This window comes from Dermacentor variabilis, chromosome 11 (assembly GCF_050947875.1).
Source record: "Dermacentor variabilis isolate Ectoservices chromosome 11, ASM5094787v1, whole genome shotgun sequence".
Taxonomy (NCBI): domain Eukaryota; kingdom Metazoa; phylum Arthropoda; class Arachnida; order Ixodida; family Ixodidae; genus Dermacentor; species Dermacentor variabilis.
In genome coordinates this window covers 4,384,165-4,400,652 of record NC_134578.1, presented here as the reverse complement: position 1 = coordinate 4,400,652, position 16,488 = coordinate 4,384,165, and the positions used below count along the sequence as shown (strand labels likewise).

The window sequence follows — 16,488 nt, the reverse complement described above, 5'->3', positions numbered from 1 at the left end:
ACGACGACCTGGTGCTCGACATGCATGATGAGATTACGCGTCTGTACGTGTGACCCCACTGACGGCGGGTCCCGTGAGCGCAAAACACGAAGCCGCCTACAGAACAACCTTCCTCGCACATTCTGTACTCGTATGAGGCCAACGGCAAACCTGGAACTGCGCACCGGCGACGCGCGCGACTGCGCGTATTCTCTAAACCGGCACAAGGGGCGCCGCATGCAAGGCGCAGTCGCCCTCACTTATTTGTCCCTAGTGTATTGAAATATCAAGATCAGAAAGGGGACCGTTATAGGTGACCTTTTTATACACTATACAGGAGCACATGACAACGTAGACGGCAATATTTTCTGGGATATTCTGGAAGAGGAAGGCTTAGGCGACGATTGCCTACAGCTTTTGAGAGCGATTTACTTAGAAAATGCCGTTTGCGCTGAAAGGGCAGGAATGAGGAGCGAGGAGAAAGTTGACATCAACAAGGGACTGAGGCAGGGGTGCCCTTTATCCACACTGCTGTTTATGATGTATAAGGAGAGGATGGAAATGGCGCTAGAAGGAGGTAATATCGGGTTTATTATCTCATACAAAAGGCGGGTACAGTAGTATAGAGCAGCAGCTTCCAGGTTTGCTTTATGCGGACGACACTGTGTTGCTAAATAGCAAGCGAAGTGATATACAACGTCTGGCTAATATCTGTGGTAGGAAGGCAAGAATATAAGTCTGAAATTTAGCGTTAAGAAATCAGGTGTTACGGTATTCAATGAAAACAGTGAACAGTGTCAATGCAGCGCCAGGAAATACCTCGCGTAAAAGAATATAAATACCTTGGTATATGGATAAACGAAGCCAATAGATGTCTGGAAACACAGGAAAAAAACAATAACAGTAAAGAGGAAGAGAAATGCGGCCATAATGAAACACAGAGCGCTATGAGGATACAATAGGTACGAGGTGCTCGCGGCTATGTGAAAAGGTGTAATGGTTCTAGGGCTTACTTTTGGAAATGCGGTTGTTTGCTTTAAATCAGGGGTACAATCAGGACTCGATGGTAATCAAAGGTCAGCGGGACGCCTCGCACTGGGCGCTCACGGGAAGAGTATGCAAATGAAGCTGTGCGGGGTTATATGGGCTGGACAAGTTTTGAAGTGAGGGAAGCTCACAGCAAAATTAATGATGAAGAACGACTGAGGAATATGGAAGAAATCAAATGAGCTGGGAGAGTGTTCAGGTATTTGTACAGGAATAATACTGATTCACAGTGGAAGAAAAGAACTAGGAAGCTTACCAGCAAGTATGCGCCCTGTATGGTAAGCAACACAGCACCAACGAACGTCAAGCGGAAAGTCAGAGAGGCTGACATAATCTCATGGGTGGCGGCAACGGAAAAGAAACCTGCCACGAGTAACTACTTAAAAAGAATAAAAAACGAAATCAGGTAAGAAACAATTTATGATAACTTAAAGGGAAGCTCATAACTTTTCGAAGCGAGATCAGGATGCCTTAGAACACGCACCTATAAAGCGAGATATAAGCTGGAAGGAGAAGCTTGTGCTTGCAGCGGTAAAGCTGGGGAAACGATGGAGCATGTTTTATTAGAATGTGAATGTGTGAAATCTGCCCAGCGGTCGATTTATAGGCACCACTGGCCTCCTTGCAGCCCTTGGGTACAGCGAGAGTAGGGGGAAAATAAACATGTCTGCAATAGAGATTAGTAAGAGGGGACTGCAAAAGTGGTGCAAGTAGGGAAACGACAAAAAACGGAGAGGTACAAAAAGAAAGTTCACAATAGGGTTCAGAAACTTTGGTTATGGGAATTCATCCCCCCCCCCCCGCCCATGGGTTTTCTTTCTTTCCTTTTCTTTCTTAACATAGGTAAGACATTAGGCAATGTAATAGCAAGAGCTTGGCGGCGCAATCCACCGCCCCGTTCCAACGGGGACGCTCACAGCATCCATCCAGCTGGAGAGAGTAGGCATCCGCAGCTGCAGCATGTCGTTAATAATAAGTTAATAAGAGGCGAGCATTGCGATACCCGTGCCCCCGCGCACCGTGCCTGACCCTGCAGCCAATGAGGAGGCTGCGCGACAGCAGCACAACTGGGACGTACCTCGATAGGCGTGAGCGTGTGCGTGTCGGTTCCGTGCACGAGGTGTGCGGGCAGCCTGGTCGGGTGGTGGTGGTTGAGCAGGATGTCGCTGTAGGCCGCACCGTTGGCCGCACTCAGGTCGCACGGCACGCCCTGGTGGGGGCTCTTGCAGGGCAGGAAGTTCTGCACCTTCTTCTTGTGTCTGCGCGGCAAAAGGCGGCACTCGGTCAGCACGCGATGCCTTCGCGCACGGCCAATAAGGGAACTGCGATGCGTGTTCTTGCACTAACTGGCATGCACACTTCACTAAAGGGGGCCCGATATTACAATACTCGTATGGCAGCTAAGCGAATTCAGTTGCAACCCATGATATAAAAAAAAAAAAAAGAGAATCGCGGATCCCACTCGAGGTGGGAATCGATGTAAACGAAGCGTTCTGTGCTGTTCGCGCTGATGGACGATAATTAGCGGTGATGTTGGCGGCGCATGTTTAATTTCTTACACTTTTTAGTCCAACACGAGAGTGGTGAATTGACGTTAAACGTTACTTTGCGTGCACCATTGCTCTTTGTCTGCGTAGTCCACAGAACACACAAGGAGACGTGTTTGCTTGAGGCGTTGTTGTGCGTCACTGTTCATATTCTCTGAGAGTGAAGCATTATCATTGCCTCACATTGCACATCGCATCGTGGCTGAAGTGCTAAACTAGGGCTGCAGGTAATTCAATAAATTATTACATATTTGCATGTATACATTGTATACACACATTCACGGACCGCACCACATTTCGCTGCGTAGCGAAGTGTCCTCGACGCTTGGAGCCATTTTTCTGGCGCGTCTTCACGTGCTACTTCTGCACATGTGGTCAGCACGCTGTTCAGACGCCAGCTCCAAGCGCTCTCTTTAGGCCACGGACGATTGTAATGTTTGCACTATCACAGCCCAGCACGCGACCTGCACAGCCCAGCAGCTGCACTTTTGTCGCACATAGAAAGCAAGCACAGTACGTGCCACACGCACGGACTACGCCTCCCGGCCCGCGGCGGCGCCGGCCGGGTGGTTATGATCATTTAGTGGCACCCCCTTTGAAACGGGGCGGTGATAAATAGCCACCTTGCCTGTATTATGCTATACATGTTTTTTATTCAGCATTTTTGTGCACATGGCCTTCCTTCTTTCCTTCAACATCCATCTTGTACAGCCAGCTATCAGACTGTCAGAGATCCGGTCCTATCAATCTTGACAATGTATTTCTTTTCCCACCAATATTCTAAACGTCTCTTGCTTATTTCGACTGCTGACCGGTTGACGCTTCCATCCACTTAAAACCCAAGTGTACGTTACCTACCGTTCTCAGTGGGCGAATCCCTTCGCATCCCATTAGGAAGTGCCGATGTGGCCTCCTGATTCTTGCTGCAGCACACACATGCCTCATCCCAATATTTGCTCCGGTATTTTCTTGCCCTTAGGCAACCGGCTCGAGCATCAAATAGCAAGGCACTATATACCTTTTGTGTTATCGTACAGATTTTGCCTTCAAATTTCTTTTTTCTCATTGTAAATCTCCATGGTCCACGCTTTTCAAGTACAGGTATACTTGTGCACTTTAGCTACCCGCTTATCGAGGCTTTCTGAGACTTTCTCCAGAACTAATTTTATCTCCGTGCTTCTCTTGACTCCAAAGGAGGCCCGACCCATGTCACACTGCACTGCCTCATTTCTGGTTTCACCGTGGACTTCCCGAAGCCAACCGGCCCACCGATATTTGGCTAACTTCCAACCCCGACAAGTTATCCGGTTTTAAGCACAGAATGGCACTTGGGAACACCGTTACTCCACGCACCGCCTCATACTTATCGTGGCCCCACAGTGCTCTATATTGCAGCAATCCGCTTCCCCTTTATTTTCAGATTCTCTTGGTGGGTACTTGAGTAAGTCTTTCCTTCGTTAACGTATACGCAGAAGCACTTATATTGCTTGGCTATGGGTATGACTCACTGCTGAATTGACACCACGTAATCACTCGTCTCTTCATTAAAGACCGTAATTCCCGATTTCTCTGTGCTAAACTCGAGCCCTAGATTTGTCGCTTCGCTATTCGCGAGTGTCTGTAAATCTTTTTTATTGTCCGCTAGTAGCGGTGGCGCAGTAGCAGTACGCGCGGCGAGACCATCGCGACAGCGCATGGAAAGTCGGGAGACGAGGCAAAGGAAGCTTCGCGTTAATGTAAAGTATAAAAATACACAAGCAATTGTCATCATGACACGATATTCATTTTACAGTCAACGTACTCCACGTGCTGCACGACTTATTTTGTCTTTGAACAAACTACGCGCTTCGTGTATAGAGTATACAACGCGAAAGTTGCATCCGTCGCACACTAAAACACAAGCATTTCATTAAAGGGTCCCTGAACCACTTTTTATCGAAGTGGATAAGTCGATTTGAAGTTGAAATAGGCTATTTCAGAAATACTTGGTAGCAAAAAAAAGTACTTCGGTGCGTTCAGCAGAAGCGGAGTCATTGGCAAACACCCTTCACGGTGCTTCCGCTCCTTATTTAATGCATCGCACTGCGAAGGCTACGGAGGAGCTGCGCGTGCCCACAACGCTCCACCAACTGAACGCCACCCTGTTCATGTCTGATGCTTAGATGTTAACGCACACGCCACTACTGCTTCCGATTTTGGCGCCTACACTCTTACGCAAAGTTACACCTTTTGGGGTGTGCCTCTGCCACACAACGATAATCGTCATCTGCCTTGCTTGCGTTTCCTTTCTTGAAAACGCCGCGCCCGCTACTTTCCTGTCGGTAATGCTAGGTCATGCTGATAACGCGCGTGCCGTTTGTTACTCGGAAGTACCGGGCTCGCCGCGCTAAAGAAAGGAAATGCGGACAAGACAAGATGAGGATTATCGTTGCGTGGCAAATGGGTGTAGTTCTGCTTAGGAGTGTGCGACGCGCCATAGTAAGCGAAACGCTGTTGCCCAGCTCAGCCTATAAGCCGCAGTGCGCTTCCAGCCAGCGCACCCGTCGCGGCGTCCCGCGGCGGCGGGGCTCGAGTGGGTGCTCGGGCCCACACGTGCTGACCGTGCTACGCGGGCCGGCATTGTCCTTCACCGGCTTGACCGGCGGATAGCAGCCACACCCAACTTGCGCATTTTGAAGCGCTATCGATAAGTCTGCGACGCGTCTGACGAGGAGCGGCCAGGAGAGAGCGTGCACTGGCAAGCGTGCGTGTGGTCTGACCCCACAGGTTTCGCGTGGCTCGAAGCGTTCAGAATTAGAAGAAATGAGCGAGACCCGATGGCTACCACACCGACAAGCAGGGTCGCCAACGTTCAGTTCCTGCGCAGGCGGCCGAACGTGAGCAGACGATAGTCGGCTTCTTTCTTTTTCGAAAGTACGTGATTCTTATAGAAATTCGAAAGCATACTTTCGCTTATTCAGCCTGTTTGTCAAACTGCGTAAACGAATGTACACAGTAACAGTAGGAAGAAGCGAGCTGATCCAAACAGCCTTCCTCATTGATATCAGCTATTGACCAGTAACAGCCGCGTATATCTGTATATTATGAAATAAAGCGTCCAGAAAACAGTGAGGATCAGGCTTCTGTTCAAGTGAGAGCGTTTGAGAGAAAGGTGACTCCGCGCTCCGCCTGCGAGCTCCACGCGCCGTGCACGACTGCAAAGGCTGGCGGAGATGGCCACAGCAGCGTATGATATATCCGCGGACTATGCTCTTTCACCAAGCCCGAAGGGTGGTTCAGGACCCATTTAAGAAGGGCATTTTCTAATCCTCCTAAGAAGGCCTCTTTCTAACCCCTCTCTCCCATCCCCAGTGTAGGGTAGCAAACCGGAGACTGATATCTGGTTAACCTCCCTGCCTTTCCTTTTCAGCTCTCTCTCTCTCTCTTACAGTGCACAACACACGGAAGACTAGTACACTGCAATCTGAATAAAAACTTTCGTTGGTCAGTTATCAATGGCAGCGACCAATCAACTAACCTCTCTTACCATAGAGCTTTCGTAAGCCTAAATAAAAACGGGACGCCAAAAAGAAACTTCGTGCATTATTGCCGCCCATGTCTTCCAGGCGGCGCTAACGTGTGGACACCGTAATTCTCCCGTTGTCACAAGAAGCAGATTTATCCGTGCGTTCAATGCGCACGAATACCCCAACGGAGCTAACAACCCGCTGACGCTTATCCCGATGGCTGCAAACAGACTGCTCCAAGTGCAAGGCGAAAGCCTCCTCGCAGCTCAGCAGCGCCGCGCATTTGGCCAAAGACAAATTGGATGACGCCCAGCCTCGAAGCTCGTGCGAAACAGATTAGGCGGCAAGTCCTTCGAGGAGCCCGAAAGGCACAACAAGACAAGCGGTGCGTCACCGAGTGAGGCGAGTCGAGCCACGGGAAGAGAACTAACTCGAAGACAACGAGCCATGCAATGGCCCTCGCGGGGGACACTTCCCAAATCGCGCCGCAGCCAGCGGTGCTCCGCAACCTGCGCCAACGGCTTCGCGTCGAGCTCCTCGGACGGCGCTGAGCCGTGAGAAAAGAAACACATCGGGGCAGCTCGTTCCTTTTCCATGCCTCGTTGCGAGCAGCGCTGCGGAGACACTCCGCGGGCCTAAATTAAATGAGCCCCGGTTCCTTCCGACGAAGACGGTCATCACTGGTCGAGCAGACGGCACCAGTGCGGCTTCTTTTGTTCTGCGGAGCTGAAGGCGCGGCCGACAGAAGAATGGCGCACTGCGGTTTGCACTTGTCCGGTTCAAATGGACAGCAACGCGAAACTGGTGCGCGCTCGACAGCACACGCGTGTGCATTAGGGCTGCCTTGGCGAGCGAGAACGGCAGAGCGGGAGATTTGCGCAAGTCAGATGCGAGCGGCTTCAGAATGAGCGAGCTGGAGAAATGCGCATAACGCAACCCGTTCCGCGTGCATTCAGCACGACTCCGGCGTTTAAGGGCCAGTCTCGTTCGGAAGAGTGATAACCCATTGCTTCGTGGGCGGCGATAAGGACGCAGTGTCACTTGTCTTGCTGCGTTCCATCTCTCATTGCATGCCTATACGCGTGAGTGCACGCGCATTGACAAGAGTTAGCTTGCCCTAACGCACAATGAATAACGCTACATATACGCGTGGGCTTAAAGCACCTATTAAATGTAGAGAAAGAGAAGGAACTGAAGCGGGGGTTATTAGAGCAAATTTAGGCCACCCATTTTTCGGCGTCATGGTCGATATTGCAGATCGTTCATTACCCCCCTCCCCCCTTATATACGCAAAAATGAATAAGGACATGTTATCACTACAGAGTTAGATGGATGGAAACAACTTTATTCTGAATCCGGCAAATTTGATGACCCGGGCTCAGGTCCCCCATGAGGGGACTTCGAGGCCTTGCCTCGTCGCCGCCTCTCGGGCTTGCTGGACAGCCCACTCTTGTGTCTTGAGGTTGGAGCTGCGCAGAGCGGCGGCCCACTTCGACGCAAGAGCCTCCGGAGCTACTGCCATTGTAGCTGATGTAACCCGACACTCCCACAACATGTGTGACAGCGTCGCTCTAGTGTCCTGACATAATTTGCAAAGAGCATTCGGGTATTGCGCGGGGAAAATGTGCTGCAATCGCACCGGACTGGGGAATGTTTGTGTTTGCAATTGTCGCCAGATGACTGCCTGGCGACGTTTCAGCATGGGGTGAGGTGGGGGCAGCAACCGCCTGCCTAGCTGGTAGTGCTTGGTGATGTCATTGTACCTGACCAGGCGTTCTCGCGTGCTTTGAGCCAGCAGTTCCGAACTCGAAGAGGCGGTCCCCGATTCTGCGCGGCGGGTCAGTTCTCGCGCAGAGCGGTGTGCCACCTCGTTCAAGTTAATGAGGCCCTCATCGGTGGGGGTGGCGACGTGCGCTGGAAACCATATGATGGCGGTGTTATCGAAGTGCTGTCGACCAGCTTTCCTTAGAATCTGGAGAGCTTCGGAGGAAATGCGCCCCCGCGCGTAGTTGCGAACTGCGGATTGTGAGTCGCTAAACACCACCTCGCAGAGGGGGTCGGTAAGCGCAAGCGCAATCTCTACCTCTTCTGCTGTTTCGGGGTATTCCGTTGCGACACTACACGCGTGCGTAAGCCTGGAGCTAACGTCTACGACTACCGCCGTGAACCGGCGTTCTCGCGTGTATTCTGCGGCGTCTACAAAGCGCGTAGTCCTCTTTCCACCCAAGGAGCGCAGCAGTGCCTTGGCACGGGCCTGGCGTCGGCCCCGATTAAATTCGGGGTGCATGTTTCGAGGTATAGGGGCGACAATCAGCGTGTCGCTGAGGTCAGGTGGAATGACCTGTTTCTGACCGTGTTGGACGTGGTAGTTGAAGCCGAGTTTCCGCAGGATGTACCGGCCCGTGGCTGTCAGAGACATGCGTTCGAGTTGAGAGGTTCTTTGCGCATCCACGATTTCCTCAAGCGTGTTGTATACCCCCAGCTGTAGCAGACGAGCAGTGCTTGTGGACTCCGGTAGGCCAAGGGCGATCTTGTAAGTCTTGCGTATAAGGGTGTTGATTTTCTCCCTTTCAGTGACGTTCCAGTTGTGGAAGGCAGCCACATAAGTGATGTGACTGATTGCGAAAGAGTGTATGAGGCGCATGACACTGTCCTCCTTCATGCCCGTGTGTTTGTTTGTAATGCGTTTGATCAGGCGGGTAGCCGCTGTAACCTTGCCTTCGATTTTGCGAATAGCTTCTATGTTTGACCCGTTGGCTGTTATATGCATGCCTAGGATGCGTATCTTCGGGACTCGAGGAATGCAGGAGCCGTCTTGCGTATAGAGGATTATGTCGTCACATTGGCGCCATTCGGCTGTAGGCTTGGGCCGGCGGCGCGAGCGGTAGACGAGCAGCTCCGATTTCAGTGGAGATAGTCGGAGACCTGTGTCTTGGAGGTACGTTTCGACTGCAGAGACCGCTGCTTGTAAGGTGCATTCTATCTGACCGTCACTGCCCTTGTTGACCCACAGGGTGATGTCATCTGCGTACAAGGCGTGATGGAGGCCATCGATCTCGTCGAGGTAGGCCGGGAGACCCAGCATCACGAGGTTGAAAAGGAGCGGGGATATGACCGATCCTTGAGGAGTGCCGGTGCTTCCTAGTGTATGTTCGTCGGATGTCATGCTGCCGACCGCGAGGGTGACTGTGCGGCGCGACAGGAAGTCTCTGACGTAGTTGTAGCTTCGCGCACCCAAGTTTTAGAATCGGGGCCCCAAGGAGCTTTGCGGGCGTTAGCGTTGGGGCAAGCAGGAGCCAAGAGGTTTAGAATAGGGTTTTACGTTTGCGGGATAGCGTCTTGCGCTGACAGCGTCACTACGGCGTCAAAAAAAAAGCTATTAGAAATAATGGGATAAAATATGCCATTTTATGATAGGAAGAGTAATATTGACTTGCGTGTATTCGCATTTAATTACAATTTAGAGGTTATTCTGTAAGCAGCAAACAATTAGTCGCGCTTAGTTTTGAGCAAACCATCTTTACGTGCCTTCACCAGCCAAGCTTAGCCGTGTTAGGCCTACGAGCCATAAAATCCACAATCGAATTCGGCATCAGCGGCGCCTAATGAATCTATCTTCATAACACACGCTAGTTGAGAGAAAGCGATAACCACAGTCACTTCTCCTAGCTTGCGAACTTCACGCGTTACCACGAATCGAACCCAGTTTAGTGCTATAGGTTAGAGCCGTCGCTTCGATGGGTGCCGCCATGTTTGCTGACGCAAAGCTTTTGGGGACGCTATTTGCATGGGCTGCCGCTAAATCAGTGAAATAGCGTTCCCAACGCAAAACCCAAACGCAGTTTGCGTTTCGCGCATGCGCAGTGGCTTCGACGCTATTTCTTTGGGTCCCCCAAAACGTTTGGGGCCGCTATTCTAAAACTCTCTACTATCTCATTTCTGTACCAAGGTTACCGCAGAAGCTGCGAGCTCCATTGAATTACTTGCCGTCGATGCAGCAATCGCTGCTGGTGGACGCATGCAGGGTTGTCGCACGCGTCCCTGAAGCACAAAGCGAAACACGGCCACGAGAAGCTCACGCATGTATGATGCTTAAGAAGTCATTAAATATTTTTAAAACCAATCTGACGCGTCCGAGCGTTGATGCACGAGCGAAAAGAGCATATAAGCTGGCGTGTGATGCCTGAAGAGAGAGAGAAACAGAGAAGGAAGGCGACGATGTTAACCAGTGGAGAGTCCTCTTGGCTACCCTATGCTGGGGAATGCAAAGAAGGGAGAGTGAGAGAGGGGGCAGAAAGACCTGCACAGACAACAGTTTCAGAAACAAGTTTTCAGAAAGCACGAAAGTGCCTTCACTGCCTTCTGAGCCGATGATCAGCGGAGACGGCGCTCTAGTATTGTCTGTTCACTCAGAAGACAATTATCTAGTTTCCTGAATGCGTTGGACATAGATTGTCTGTGTGCTTCAAGTTGAGGACAGCGGCACAACAGGTGGTCAATGTTCTGCTCGCAGCCGCAGACATCCCGTGCAGGACTATTAGCCATTCCAATTAGTGCTGAATAAGCTTTCGTGAAGGCAACTCCCAACCACAACCGACACAGAAGAGACGCTTCGCAACGCCAATTTAAAGCAATAGCAAGTGCATGCCAAACTTTAAAGAAGACTACGTCTGCTGGTCATACAGCCAACCTTCGTGGAGAGCACTCATGACTTCTACGATCCTGCAAAATCGAAACTATAGGAAGAGAAATTGCCACCGTCTGCCCCAAACCGGCCCACTTGAAATTACGTGCTTGTGCCGTGCAGACAACCATTGATAACTTACTGGCGCGGCTCACAACCACCGGCTATCGTCCTCGGTCTTGAAAGAATGTCTCCGAGCTCTCACTGCAAAAGGTGAAGGGTACCCCGCTGAAAGGAACCACTAGTCTGAAAGTTACGTTGTGGGCTTAGGTCCTTGCTTCGATCCCGAGCTCATATTAGGCTGAAACGGTGTCTTTCAGTCTGGAGCGCTACACCTTCTGCGACACGGTAAGATAAAAATATTAAAATTTAGACAAATATATCAAATATATAGGACCATGCGGCAATGAAGAACTAAAGATGGAGCGAAATAGAAAGTACAGGTTTATTTACTGAGATCCTGAACGAAACAACGTGAAAACAATTTTGGCGCGAGGGAAACGGTGTCAGCGGCTCCACACGAGGTGCACCTCTCTTACATATACGTGGCAGCTGCGACGGCCAGTATGTAAAATTTGAGCCAAACTTCAGCACCCGCTATCACTGCAGCTGTATATAAGAGGAAGACAGGAAAACGAGCTACCCTCATGGAGAACAACTGCCACGGTGCGTGAAAATGGCCGACCGCGTCAGCGTCTGTGTCTCTGAGAACGCTCCTCGAGATGACAGTGCTCTACAGTGCACACGAGAGCAAATGACTTTGCGTTATCATTGCCTACCTGGCGTGGGCGGCGCTAAGCGCGCTCATCTGTTGCCGCAGAGTTGCTGCGGCCGATGCGAGTTCTGCAAATCGGCCCATTTCTGAGCAGGCACGCGCGCAAATATGCGGGCGTCGAAGATTACCTCCACAGTTCCACACGCGCGCCGCTGCAGCGAACGAGAAATCCGGGCGAACGATGATCGCAGACGTGGGCGCACGGAGCTGCGCGCCCGTGCGGGATTATATCACCGTCCCAAGCATGTGCCAGATAAAGGCTGGGAGAAAATTTCTCCTCGGAGAAATTTAAGAAGCAGAGCGCGGGAGCTCTGCTCATCTGCTGGGCGAGAGCGCACTGGTGTACCGTACTGGCGCGGACATAACGCGAGGGCGAACGTTGAGTAAAAACATCATATCCGTTCGAATATAAGAGACTTCTTATTTACTTGCTTGCTTACTTCACTCACTCACTCACTCACGCACCTTTCATGTCCGTGGCAATGTGAAGGACGCGGTGCTTAGAATCGAAGTAAATGACGCAGGAGCGAAAGCTATCTCACCCACAAGAGTTATTATTATTAGTTTTGAACACATATACACATATACACAGTTGACAGGAAAGGGAAAGCGAGGAGCAGGCTGGAATTTGCCACCGGAAGGGGCACAACGCCTGCCTACTCTTCTGAAGGGAGGTGACAGCAACACAGAAATGGAAGATAGGAAGGAGGGGAGGAAAGAGGAAAGGAAGAGCAACAGGACAAATCTAAAGACTAAAGTAGAACACAGTACACTACGCACGTTGTTCTGCCGAGTTTCGACTCTGCAGCCGGAACTAAAGTGACGCGGTGTCGAACAAGAATCAATTTTGAATTGAAGAATTCAAAGCCACTACAAGCGCCCTAATCATCGCGCTCAATCTTTCCGCAGTTAGAGCTGCTGCTTCTCAGCATATCCGGCAAAAGATGCGACATCTGTACAGTGCGGTCAGCGGTTAAAATAAAATAGGATCAATTTCGTTTCACGGTTGCCTCTACAGAGAAAGTCCAAAAAGAGGGATGGGAGACGCCAGCTTGCCGAGGGTAGAGAAAACGATGTATATGCTATTGTGACAATAGCGCGGGAACCATCACCGCGTAAAGGAATCGAAACCGCGAAAAGCGAATTGTACGTTCTCTTTCCTCGGACAAATAAGAACGAAGCGTAATTTGACTCTGTCGGTAGTAAGAGAAGAAATGCACCGGCGAACGTCATGCGCGGCAGAAACGTCAGCGAACTCGGAAAGCATCGCGCATTTCATTTTTCTTTTGCGCCGTTCCGCTCGTCCGCGCACGTGGAACATCTGGGTGCTACGAATGCACAGCCGGCCATATCAGTTTAAAGAAATTCAGCCTTAGCGCTAGTATTGGCCGGCTGGCCGAGTTCAGCACGGTGTAATCCACTCGCAGAACACACATCGCGACACACTATAAGGCTACCAACACATTATCGTGAAGACTTACAGAAAGACATAACACCATAAGCGTCTGCGTGATCGCTGTGCATGTCATTATTTTCCTGCAACACACGCAGTAGCCTGTGGGGCCATCCGCAACGCCAGCATCTCCGTTTTCTCCTTAAAGCCAACTTCTCTCGCTGCACTCCCGGTGGCGTTCCGAACAACATCCGCAAGCAAACCAACGTCTATTCCTGCGCGTATACTGCAGCCACGAGCGTGCACTGCCTGTGTGAATGTATACAGTGAACCCGACTGAGCGAGCCCAAGACGTCAGGGGCCCCGACGCATGACATCGCGCGCGCGCACATAACTCGCCGTCCTGCGAACACTGCATGCGCGACCGGTGCAGCGCAACTCCTCGCGCAATCAGGCTCGCCGCGACGCGTCGTAGAGGGGGCTCGCGTCGCCCGCTGTGCGCGGCGCAAAGCCCGCGCAAATGGGGCTCGGCTGCGGCCCCGCGTCGTTACGACGAGGCGCTGCGCGATGCCCCGAGATTTGAATACGGCCGCGGCGGCAGAGCCGTTGTAATGCGATTTTAACAGCCAGCGCGGACGTTATAGCGAGAAGTGCAGTTCCGAGCGAAGTTTGCGCCGTGGACCGCTCGGTTACTGCCGCCGCCGCCGAGTGCTTTTCCTCCTTTTCTAGAGGGCTGTCTGCAATGATCATTGTGGATATCGTCGCCGCTGGCGAACCTGCCGCTTTCTTACGTGCTGATGGCAGTGCTAAGCTGGCAAGGTGAAAATGTTTCACACCGAGTAGATGCGGGTACAACGAGCTCGCCTGTCTGTGGCCGCCATCTGCGGACGAAGGGATGGGCGGCCGGAGAGTCGGTCGAAAAGAGAGAGAGAAAAAAAAACAGAACTGGTTTACTGCGCCCTCGTTTCCACTTTGCTCTCTGTAACTCGAATCATCGCGGGAATCTCGCTAATTTCGCGCATTACTCAATCAGTACGCTGGCGTGCTCCCGAACGACGAGCTAACGCCGAAAGCGACGTTGCGATCAGCGTACTTTATCTGCGTAACTTCTGGTGCACAGCTAAAAAAAAAAATGTGGAGTTTAGTGTTCCGAAACTCCACAGTCGATTACGAGGGGCGCCGCAGTGCGTGGCTCCCGACTAAGCTCGACCCCTCGGGTTTCTTTATAACGTGTGCTCACGGCTGGAGCTGCTGTGACGAGTACGGTAACGGGCGTGTTCACCGCTTCCAGCGTCGCAGGCTTGCAAAGCAACGTGGGCGTCATTACTACGGTTTAGGAAATCGACTTGCCTCAGTGACCGATCGTAGGCGTGATGTGTTTGACAACCCAAGTGTTCACATTGATAGCACCTTTCTCTCTCTCATTTCTCTCTTTGCATCTCTTAACCACGTTACCCTCGCGTAGGGTAGCAAACCAAACGCGCGTCGGGTGTACCTCCCTGCCTTTCCCTCCATCTATCTTTTCCTTCTCCACAACTTGCAGTTTAACACCCCCCCCCAAAAAAAAACAAGAAAACAAGACAAAAAAAACGCATCCACGCTGACTATTGAGTGTCGAAGCTTAAATGAAACGATGTACGCGATTGCCTTCATATAAAGACTTCAGACATCATTAACCAGCGCGGAACAGATATCAGACGCAAGCGAGAAGGACACAGGACAGAACGCTAGGCTTCAATTGAATGTTTACTACAGAAAAAAAGAACAAGAGAAAGAAAGAAAGAAAAGTCACACAGACTCCATATGATGCGCAGAACCTGGACACAAGGAAGCAATATTCATTTTTACCTTTCCCCCTTTCCAACGAAGGAGCTAAGCAACCCGTCCCTGGACCTCAACCAAAAACAGTGTTCGCATCTGGAAAATAACCAGTCCATCGACTTGTTCCAATAGCTCCTGTGTCAGAGGGGGAAAGGGAAAAATATGAATGTTGCTTCCTCGTGTCTAGGTTCCGCGCATCCCACGAATCCTATGTTTCTTTGTAGTAAAAAATTCCGCTGAAGCCTAGCGTCCCGTCCTGTGTGCTTCTCGCTGTCGACTAAAGTCTTTGTCGCTCTAGGTAATGATGTCTGAAGTCTGCAATGAGCATCAACTAGCCCAACTGTTTTCTCTAATTGTGCCTTCAAGTATACTATAGCTTCCGTTCGCTCTATGTATATTTCAAGAATGCCGTCTCGAGAAATTCCTCTGTTGTTCCGTAACATGTAACAGCAGATTCCTTTCGTGCACTGCTAATACGTACACATAACCGGCTAAACGCAACCTCAATGATCAAACGGTCTTCCGCACCGGAGAGCACGCATACAATCGAAATGTGCGCTCATTATCCAATCGGCTTTTCCCCATCAGCGCTGAGAAAACTGCCGATGGTTCTCGGGCCCATCACGTTACACACGGTCATAGCCGACCAGCGCCTATGCCGTAACTTAGGGGGAATACGTGCGCAGTCTGCCGTGATAACTGACGCTGAACACTTGAACGATCTGTGTCACACCATGGCCTGTAGCCACATGCCAGCCGACAGGTAAGGTTTAATTCTCTCAGAAAATGCGCTAGACATGTCATAAGTGAAGGACAAACTCGTTCACACAAGCAATGTTACCAAAGGCAATAGTGTCGTAGTCGGCAAGATCGTTGCAACCATCGGACAAAAGTGAACCGGCGCAATGAGGCTGCGTTGTGACGCGCTCAATCCAACTTTTCGTTGACAGACAGATCCCGTGCGCGGTGTTTCGCGCGGCGACAAATCTCCGCCGTCAGTCGGCAGCTCTGTCGCGAAACGAAGGCGGCGATCAATGGAAGGAGCGCGCACAAGGCGCCACCGCGGAAGCACGCGACCGAGGTCGAACGGGTTGACGAACACTCCTTCGGAAGGGCTCTCAGCCGGGCGCGGGAGAATGAATAGGCCGGGACAGGGCGATGCGAGGCTCGTCCTTCGCGTCACGGCACAATAGCGTGCAGCGGGTTTGTGCACGGCTGCCAGCGCTGTTCGCAGGCCGCGTTCGGTGCAGCCGCGGTAGCCACTTTTAATTATTTCGTGGCGCCTTAAAGGCTCACATCCTTCAGCGCCGACGTGCATTGCTTGCGGCCAGACATTGTATTCCCGCGTAGTGCAGAACTGAAATAAGATTTTGGTAACAAATTGAAGGTGTTTAACATCCGCAAACTGCATCGTGATGGACTTTCGAGGGACGCCGCAGTGGGGAGATCCGGACTGATTTCGACTACTTGGCAAGTGCGCGTATAGCAAGGCACACGAGCGCTGGGAAATGCAAACGCCGCGACCGGGTTCGAACCCACGGCCTCGCGCGCTCAGCCGCAGAACACCGGTGAGCCACCACGGCGCACGATGAGAAGTGAAATGAAGAGGAAGGAATGACCTCGCACATCTGCGAAACATAACGCGTTACCCGAATACTTGGAACAGGTCCACAGAGGCATCATTCAATGGCTGAAAGCAGTCAGACGCAAGCACTGTTGATTTTAATTGAGATGAG

At 51.3% G+C, this 16,488-nt stretch overlaps 1 protein-coding gene across 1 annotated transcript in view; it reads right to left on the bottom strand.

Annotated features, from left to right (window-relative positions):
* Positions 1-16,488, bottom strand: part of pxb (putative Hedgehog signaling attenuator pxb) — a 302,842-nt gene that overhangs the window by 38,632 nt on the left and 247,722 nt on the right. The window contains exon 4 of the mRNA XM_075674343.1: positions 2,105-2,285. Coding sequence (XP_075530458.1) covers positions 2,105-2,285 — 181 coding nt within the window. The remainder of the gene's footprint in view (positions 1-2,104; positions 2,286-16,488) is intronic.